Source organism: Chiloscyllium plagiosum, chromosome 40 (genome assembly GCF_004010195.1).
Source record: "Chiloscyllium plagiosum isolate BGI_BamShark_2017 chromosome 40, ASM401019v2, whole genome shotgun sequence".
Classification (NCBI taxonomy): Eukaryota; Metazoa; Chordata; class Chondrichthyes; order Orectolobiformes; family Hemiscylliidae; genus Chiloscyllium; species Chiloscyllium plagiosum.
In genome coordinates, this window is record NC_057749.1 from 10,241,875 (window position 1) to 10,251,301 (window position 9,427).

General features: G+C 43.8%; 1 protein-coding gene across 1 annotated transcript in view; it reads left to right on the top strand.

Moving 5' to 3' along the window:
- Nucleotides 1–3,228, top strand: part of LOC122542653 (sorbitol dehydrogenase-like) — a 72,833-nt gene extending 69,605 nt beyond the window's left edge. The window contains exon 9 of the mRNA XM_043680645.1: nucleotides 2,896–3,228. Coding sequence (XP_043536580.1) covers nucleotides 2,896–3,142 — 247 coding nt within the window. The 3' untranslated portion in view covers nucleotides 3,143–3,228. The remainder of the gene's footprint in view (nucleotides 1–2,895) is intronic.
- Nucleotides 3,229–9,427: the final 6,199 nt, after the last annotated feature.

Here is a 9,427-nt window from a genome sequence, read left to right on the forward strand (position 1 = left end):
AAGGGCTCATGCCCGAAACGTCGATTCTCCTGCTCCTTGGATGCTGCCTGACCTGCTGCGCTTTTCCATCAACACATTTTCAGCTCTGATCTCCAGCATCTGCAGTCCTCACTTTCTCCACTCTCAAACAGGCCAGGAACCAGTGAAGGTGCAAGCCTCACATAGTATTTTTTAAATTGATTCACAGGATGAGAGTGTACTGGCTAGGCCAGCTTTTATTGCCCATCCCTAATTGCCTGGAGGGCAGTTAAGAGTCAACCACATTGCTGTGGGTCTGGAGTCACATGTAGACCAGACCAGGTAAGGATGGCAGTTTCCTTCCCTAAAGGACATTAGTAAACCAGCTGGGTTTTTCCTGACAAGCGACAATGGATTCACGGTCATCACGGGACTCTTCACTACAGGTTTTCATTGAATTCCAATTCCACCATCTGCTGTGCAGCGGGATTCAAACCCAGGTCCCCAGAACATTACCTGGGTCCCTGGACTATGAGTCCAGTGATAATACCTCTAGGCCACCATCTCCCATTAGTAGTGAAAGAGCTGCAGGGGAGGATAGTTGAACCTAAACATCCATCTCATAGCTGTAGTGTTCCAGGGAAAGTGAAACATGTTCCACAAAAAGGAAAGGAACATCCCCCACCCCAGGCAGTATTAGTGGTGGCAGCCCAATAAATGTTCGGGACCCACCCCACAAACAGGAAGGGAACAACCCCCACCCCAGGTACCATTAGTGGTGGCAGCCATTAAAACCAGGTGCCCATAGGAGTCTGAGGAACAATACCTCAAACAGTTCAGTCGGCTTGGTGTTGAGTTAAATGAGAACGAGGTACAACATGCATGTGCAGGCTCCCTCCAGGTGACAGCCCTCAGATTACAGCCAACCAGCCTTTGAGAAGGGTGTCACTGGCTGGGCCCAGCATTTATTGCCCATCCCTTATTGCCCTTGAGAAGGTGGTGGTGAACAGCCATCTTGAGCCACTAATTTGTACAGCACTTCTCTTCAGTTCCCACTGGTAATAATTAACCAGGGTCAGAAGGGAGAACTCCCCTGCTCTTTGTAGTTAGAGATTCTGGGGACCTTTTAAATTGGAACTCAGTTGGAGGCGCAGTTTAATGGCTTGACTGACAGGTATCATTGTAGCAGTGCCTTGGCGCTGCAGGCAGAGGAAGCCAAGATTTTGTGTTCAGGTCTCTAGGGTGGGAGGTCATTCCTCACACTTTATACAACAATTGTATTTGGTGGCACAGTGATTGCGGTTCCTAACCACACACTTTGCAGTGCCTGTGTTAATGATATAGCTCATTACATTTACGATGGGGTGAGTTTATTGTTGGAATGCCTATCTGCTCAAACTTTCTCCCAAATTCACACAACTTCTACCAGGGTCTCCTGGAGCCAGCTGTTCCAGAACTGTGGAGCATAGCGTTCCCTCGTATCTGGGGGTAAAATCAGACAAGCCCCTGTTTTACAGCACTAGCCAGGTCGTATAATAAAGATAAACAAAGAAACATCAAGGGATACAATGTTTCATTTCCTCCTCCGACTCCATTTTGATTAAGCGCCTTCCCACTCTCCCTACCCCCCCTGTGTCATGTTTGATGGGTTTATATTGCCTGTAATGAGCTTTGCTTGTAAACTTCTAATTGGGGACATGAGTGGGAGTTAAAAGGAAAAATGCAAAAAGGCACAGTGATTCTGGTGGTGGGACAGTCATTCATTTGCGTGTGATAACACTTCTAGGTAGAAAAGGAACAGAAGAAAAATAGAAAATAGGAGCAGGAGTAGGCCGCTCAGCCTGCTGCACTATTCAATATGACCATGGCTGATCATCCAACTCAGTCCCCATTCCTGCTCTCTCCCCATACCCCTTAACCCCTTTAGCCCTAAGAACTGTATCTAACCACTTCTTGAAAATATTCCATGGTTTTGCCCCAGTCGCTTTCTGTGGTAGAGAATTCCACAGGTTCCCTCCTCTCTAGGTGAGGAAACTTCTCATCTTGGTCCACCCCGTATCCTTAGACAGTGACCCCTTGGTTCTGGGCTCTTTGGTCATTGGGAACATCCATACTGCAACTAGTCTTGTTCGCATTTAATGGTTTCAATAAAATCCACCCTCACTCTTCTCCTAAGGTGAGGTGTCCAACATCAATGTTAATGAATGGGTAAGTGGATGAATAAGTGAATGGGGCAGGGCAGATAGCCAGGGGTGGTACATTGATAAGTGGGTAGCGTCGGTGAGCAGTAGATGGATTGGGTGACAAGTGGGTGAGGTGATAAGTGGCTGAGGTGGCAAGTGGGTAAAGTGGCAGTTTAGTGAAGGGGCAAGCAGGTGAGGTGGCAGCTGGGTCGATTGGTAGGTGGAGATGGTGGTAGGTGAATGAGATGGTATGAGGTAGTGAATTGGGTGCCCAAGAGGCCATCAGGTGGGGTCAGGGGGACAAACAACAATCAGATACCAGAGGAGGTGGTCAATGGTCAGGTGTATTTAGAGAGAGCCAGAGGATAGTCCATAAGTCTGGTCGGGTTGGCTATCGGTGTGAGTGTTTGATAAGAGATATGATAGAATCCAAGAATTAGGCTGTGATTTTTTTATATATATCCTGACATTTCCTGGGTAATTATCTGAGACAGTATGTTATAGCTGTCCAAAACCCAAGTTGTAACTCCAAATCGAGAACTCCAAATCGACGCTCCAAACAGAACGTCCCATGGAAAACAGATTCAGCCATCGGAAGTTGAAATTTCCTGGGGCAAATCCTGACATGCATTCCAGAGACTGGGAGATTTGTGTGTCATGACCAAGCAGGCAGAGGTGTTGGCTGTTGGGGGGAGTGGGGTGGTGGTGAGCAATGTGATCCGATAGTTAACCTCTCTCCCTCCTGCTGTTCCAGGTGGCATACTGCAATCGCCCTGCTAGCTTCAAAGAAGGTGGATGTCAAACCTCTGATTACGCATCGTTTCGGACTGGAGCAGGCCCAGGAAGGATTCGAATGCGTGAAGAAGGGAGCTGGAATCAAAGTGGTCATCAATTGTGAACAGCAGCAGCAGCAGTGCCCATCGCTGTGCCCACAGAACCAGTGTGGCCAACAACAATCACAATGCCAAACAAGACAGTGTCCCCAGCACAGCTTTTTCTGATTTGTTTTGTTTGTGCAATTACAGTTTTGACCACTGTAAAAGTAATGTCACCCAGCCAATTGACCTTCTGCAATAAACACTGTGTATAACTGGTACCAGACCTCTCTTTATTTACATTGCATTGTCCCTACTCCTGCTTATGATTTCCCTCTTTTTTAGACTTTAGTAGATACAACATGAATAAATTCAGGACCTCTGAGGGATCTGCTAAATGAATCATAGCCTCTCTGCTCAGTATTTTTGGCCGGTTAACTGTAGGCACCAGTCTGACAGGCAAATCAAGTTGAAGAAGAAGAGATTGCTCCATTCAGCAGAACCAGAGTACGACAATTTACAAAACACAAAGGCAACATGAGGAAAATTCCTTCCGCAGCAAGAGCATGGAGACTGCATTGTGTGATGGTCTGGTGGAGACAAATTTCAACAAGACTTTTCAAAGAAATTTGGAGAAACAGAAAGGTTTGCAGGGCTATGGGCAGAAGAAGAAGGAGTGGGACCAGGTGACTTGCTCTTGTAGAGAGGGTAAATTACCTCCTGTATAGCTGCACGAAAGTGCATGTACATATTAAATTGCCCCTCTTCCCATGCAGTAAGATTGGGACAACATTGAGGCTTAGATATATTAACAGAAAGTAAACGTTGTGCCACACAAATGCCAGGCAATGACCATCTCCAATTAGAGAGAATCAAACCCTCACCTCACAACATTCAACACCATTAAGCTCCACTGGATCCTTTAATGTCCAGATTCTGGGATGTTACTATTTACCAGAAAATTAACTGGACCTGTCATATCAATTTTTTGGTTGCAAGGGCATGTTAGAGATTGGAAACTCTGCTGTGAATAACTCAACTCCCAAAGCCTGTCCATCTACAAGGTACAAGTCCAGAGTGTGATGGAATACTCCCCACCTGCCTGGATGGGTGCAGCTCCACAACACTCGTGATGCTTGACACCATCTAAATAACAACTGCTTGATCAACACCCCATCAACCACTTTAAATATTCTCTACCATCAGTAACCAGCGACAGCAGTTTGTACCATCTATAGTATGTACTGCAACAACTCACCGATGCTCCTTTCGTAGCACCTTCCAAACCAAGACGTCCACCACCAAGAAGAGTAGGTGATGTATGGCAACCCCACCACCTCCAAGTTCCCCTCTAAGTCACACAATATCCTGATTTGGAGATATATCACCATTCCTTCACTGGTACTGGTTCAATGTTCTGGATAACAGCAATGTGGATGCCCCTATACAACATGGATTGCAGTGGTTCTAGAAGGCTGCATGCTATCACCTTCTCATGGGCAACTAGGGATGATCTGCTAGCACTGAAATTTGTGCACATGTCCAAGGAGAGACTTTCGGTGTTGCCGCACGCTCTTTCTCTTCCTGTTTTGAACCATCTCCGCTTGATGCTGGAGGTCTTTAAAACAATCTTTTAAAGGAGCTTTGTCACAGGAAATGGAAAAAAAACTGTTCACACAAGACTGTGACAGTGCAGCCAAGCCTTTGAGCAATTTGCTTAGATTATCCACTAACGATGAGGAAATATGAGGTGGAACAGAGGAGGGAGTTCCTCTGTCCCGGAAGTAGATATGGTGTGTCACCCTGGGAGTTGGCACAATACTTGGCAGGAGGTTCCAAGTCGTGTCAGTGTTGACAGCGTCACTTCATGAAACTGACAACAGGAGCTGAGAGAAGATTCATCATCTCACCAGGGAGTGTCCAGGTCGGAAACATTGCCCAACAGATTACTTAATATTCATGTAACATTCAGACAGGCGTAGCTGCTCACTCAAACACGATAGCCTTTAAGTATTTCAGCTACTTTAAGTATGTGCCATGTTAGCACCGAGAGTCAACTTTTGGCCTTGCATCTATTTTGCACTAACACATCCTTTCCTGACATATTGAGATAGGATTTTAATTAAAACCTGCCTGTCAGAATGCAGCATGGAGGTAAAATGCTGAATTTACATGTCAGCGGTTTTAGTGAAGTCTTTGGAGAGAAATATTGCACATAAGAATGGTTAAGGTAGCAGGAATTAGGCCATTCAGCCCCTCAAGCCTCCACCACCATTCAGTGCAATTGTGTCTAATCTGATCTGACCTCAACGCCACTTTCCTGCCCATTCTTATGATGCCTGACTCTATTATAGTTCAAGAAACTTGCTGTCTCAGTCTTGAATACTTCCAGTAGTTCAGTCTCAGTGGGGTAGAGACTTACAAAGATTAAGGCTTTTCAACAGTAGAAGTTCCTCATTATCCCCATCTTCAGTGTGAGAGTCCACATTCTGACAACTGTACTCCCCAGTTCTACATTGCCTCAACGCCAGGAAATGTTCTCCCAGAATCTATCAAATCCCCTTCAAATCTTACTTTTCAATAAGATCACCTCCCATTCATCCAAACTCCAATACATTAAGTACCAATCAGCTAATCTTTCACCAAATGATTAACCTTTTCTGTCAGGAATAAAGATAATGAGTTTTCTCCAATTCCCCTCCATTGCAAGAGCACCCCTCTGTTATAAAGAAAATCAAATCCGGATGCAGTATTTGAGGTAGCCAGGAGATCATTGAGTGATAGAGATGTACAGCACGGAAACAGATACTTCGATCCAACTCGTCTATGCCGACCAGATATCCTAACCTAATCTAGTCCTGTTTGCCAGCAACCGGCCTATATCCCACTAAACCTTTCCTAATCAAATACCCATCCAGATGCCTTTTAAATGCTGCAATTGTACCAGCCTTCACCACTTCCTTTGGTAACTCGTTTCATACATGCCCCACTCACTGGGTGAAACATTTGCCCCTTAGGTCCCTTTTATATCTTTACTCTCTCACCATAAACCTCTAGTTCGGACTCCCCCACCCCGTAGGAAATACTTTGCATATTTACCCTATCCATGTCCCTCATGATTTCATAATCTTCTAAAAGGTCACCCCTCAGCTTCCGATGCTCCAGGGAAACCTATTCAGCCCCAACCTATTCAGCCTCTCCCTATAGCTCAAAAGCTCCAACCCTGGTAACATCCTTGTAAATCTTTTCTGAACCCTTTCATGTTTCACAGCATCCTTCCCAAAGCAGGGAGATCGGAATTAAACACAGTATTCCAATAGCGGCCTAACTAAAGTCCTGGACAGCTGCAACATGACCTCCTAACTCCTATACTTTATTGCACTGACCAATAAAGGCAAACACCTTCTTCACAAACCTAAGTATCTGCGACTCCACTTCTGAGGAACAATGAACCTGCACTCCAAGGTCTCTTTGTTCAGTAATTCTCCCCAGGAACTTACCTGATTTGCCCTTCCAAAATGCAGCAACTCACATTTATTTAAAGTAAACTCCATCTGTCATTCCTCGGCCCATCGGCCTATCTGTTCACATATTTGCCAATTTGCTTTTTCCTATCTTCTGCTCATTATCCACCCTTTAAGCCTTGAAAAGCAATCTAAACTAGGTTGCTATTATCCTGTGATTATTTACCTGCAAAGCTCACATTAATTTTGCTTTTGAAAATATACTCAGCACCATTTGCTTAATTGGGTCTGTCAACTGTTTCTCACTGCTTTTCATCATGTATCCTGGTTTCCTAGTAGATTCCTGATCTCAAATTACTGAGTGGAAAAGCCTCATTTTACATAGAGCCTTTTATGTCTTAAAGATCTCTGACCTTCTTCAAACACTGCTGCATTTCTTAACCTTTCCAAGCAGCTAAGTACTAAGCTTCATCAGTCAGGAGTATTGAAATCTTGAGTGTGTTATGGTCTATGAACCAAATGTAAATATTTGTTCAGTGTCATTGTGGCTTGGAATATGCTATTTGTATTGGGGTAATTTGAGCTGAGATGAATTGATTTAAATGCCTTTATTTTTAAAGGTTTTTTTAGTGTATACACTTCTTCAACTTTTTTTTAACACTTCCCAATTCAGTATTCTTCAGCCTCATGAAGGAGCACATTCAAACCTGTGAGACGTTAATTACTCAGAGAAGCCACTACATTGGTTCACAGTCCCATGAATAGGTCAAGGGAAAGCCTACCAGATGCTGGTTTCAGTTCCATTGTTTTGACAGTGTAAAGGAGCTTTGTTCCTGGGCTCACATCAAGAGTTCTGCTCAGTTGCAGAGTCTGCACAGTGAAAAATGATCCATTAATTAAAACAACTGTCTCCAGTTCAATGGCCCCATGTGGTGCAATGTTCTAAAGCTGATAACTTTTGTGTCAAACCATATCCTCTACTTTCTCATTGCATTACTTTTTGAAATAACTGCGTAGAGACCAATATCTCATTACCAAGTCACCCTTTATTTACTTGGACATGGGCTCTGACCAGCCAACTCAGAGCCAGTCCCTAGAATCAGGAGATGCTCTGAATCTACTGTTTATATTTTTTCTTTAACTTATTTTTCTAATCAACCTGTTCAGCGATGTTATTACACACCTTTGGTGCAGGTGGGACTTGCACCCAAGCCTTCTGTTCCAGAGGCTGGGGCACTACACAGTGCTACAGAGCCCCAGTCTCCTGTTTATATCTGTCAGCTGGGGCTCCCTGATTGACCCAGGTTAAGAACCCCCAATCAGGGATCTCATAGCCAATGAGATCCATCTGGTTCTCATTCCAATCACTACACTCATAATAAATGAATCTGTAATATGTTGAATTAGCCAATATGTGGAAACAAGCTTTCATTATTTATCCCTTTGATCATTTTCTTGATTATGAAAACCATTAAATTTTCCTTAATTCTTTGTCCTACAGTAAACAAACCACAATTTTTTTAGCTTTTCTTTGTCTCGATGATCTCTAATTCCATATTACAATTCTGGTGAATCTTCAATGGGACCTTCCCAGAGCTCTCAATTCTTTCTGCGTTCAATATTCCAATGCAGCCTAACTAATATATTGTTCATTTTTAAAAAATGTTTACATTCAGTGTTCCCACATATGATACTCCACAGTCTTATTTGCGTTTTTATGACTTTTTGTAAAGGCATTGCCAGTGGTTTAACACTTTTGAGAATCTGGGTTTTTTTTAAAGGCTGACTTCCTTTTATAATTTTTCTTACCAGAATGGACTGCTTCACAATGCTCTGGGTTATATTTCTTTATTCTCGATTTAAGATACTTTACCAGCCTGGCTATGTCTTCCTATAATTTTCTTAAATTCGTGTTCAGTTTGCCATGCGCCCATCTGGACTTTAATTCCTCATGACTATGTCCACATTATTTAGGTGCCGCCGGTATTATCACTGGGCTTTTAATCCAGAAACGTTCTAGGGAGCTGGCTTTGAATCCTGTCACAGCAGATGATGGAATTTGAACTCAACAACAAAGAGAAAATCTGGAATTACACGTCTAATGATGACCAGGAATCCATTTTAGGAAGAACCCATCTGGTTCACTAGTGTCCTTCAGGGAAGGAAACTGTCATCCTTACCTGGTCTGGCCTACATGTGACTCCAGACCCACAGCAATGTGGTTGACTCTTAACTGCCCTCTGGCCAATTAGGGATGGTCAATAAATGCTGCCTCAGCCAGCAATGCCCTCATCCTGTAAATAAATACAGGGAAAAGTAATTTATTGATATAGGTGCAAAACGGGGTCTCAGTGAAAACCTTTTAGTTCACCCTTTAGCACAGTTAATGCACTTCAAAAGGTCATTATCAAACCAACTTTAACACATAGTCACACAAGGAAATACGAGGCAGGTGAATCAAGGATGTAAGTAATAAGGAGGGGCTTTAAAGTAGCAAAGATGGAAAAGTTTGAAAAGGGAACACTGGAGATTGGAGATTGAACAGTTGAAAACATGCTTAATATTGGTGGAGTGAGTTGCAAAGGGTGGCCCTGGAAAAGCACAACAGATCAGGCAGCATCTGAAAATTCAGGTAGAGCCCTTCATCAGGAATGTGGAGGGTGAAGGGGAATGACAGGTGGGGATGGGGGTGTGTGGGGGCGATGGAAGATAGGTGGGAAGGCGACAGACAAATGCAGATGGGGGGGTAATTGTGATAAGTCAGTGGGAAGGATGGAGTAGTTAGCTGAGAAGGAAGATGAACTGGAAGGACAGGTCAAGAGGGTGGAGTGAGGCTAAATGGAGGCAAATTGGTGTAACACACTGAACTGAAGACTGCAAGGAGGCTTGAGAGGTAGTGGATGGGGGCTTTGTAAAAAAGGATGACAAAATTAACATCGAGGCACGAGAATACAGAGAGCCAACCAATGATGGGATCAGTAGCTATCACATCTCCACATAGATTTTG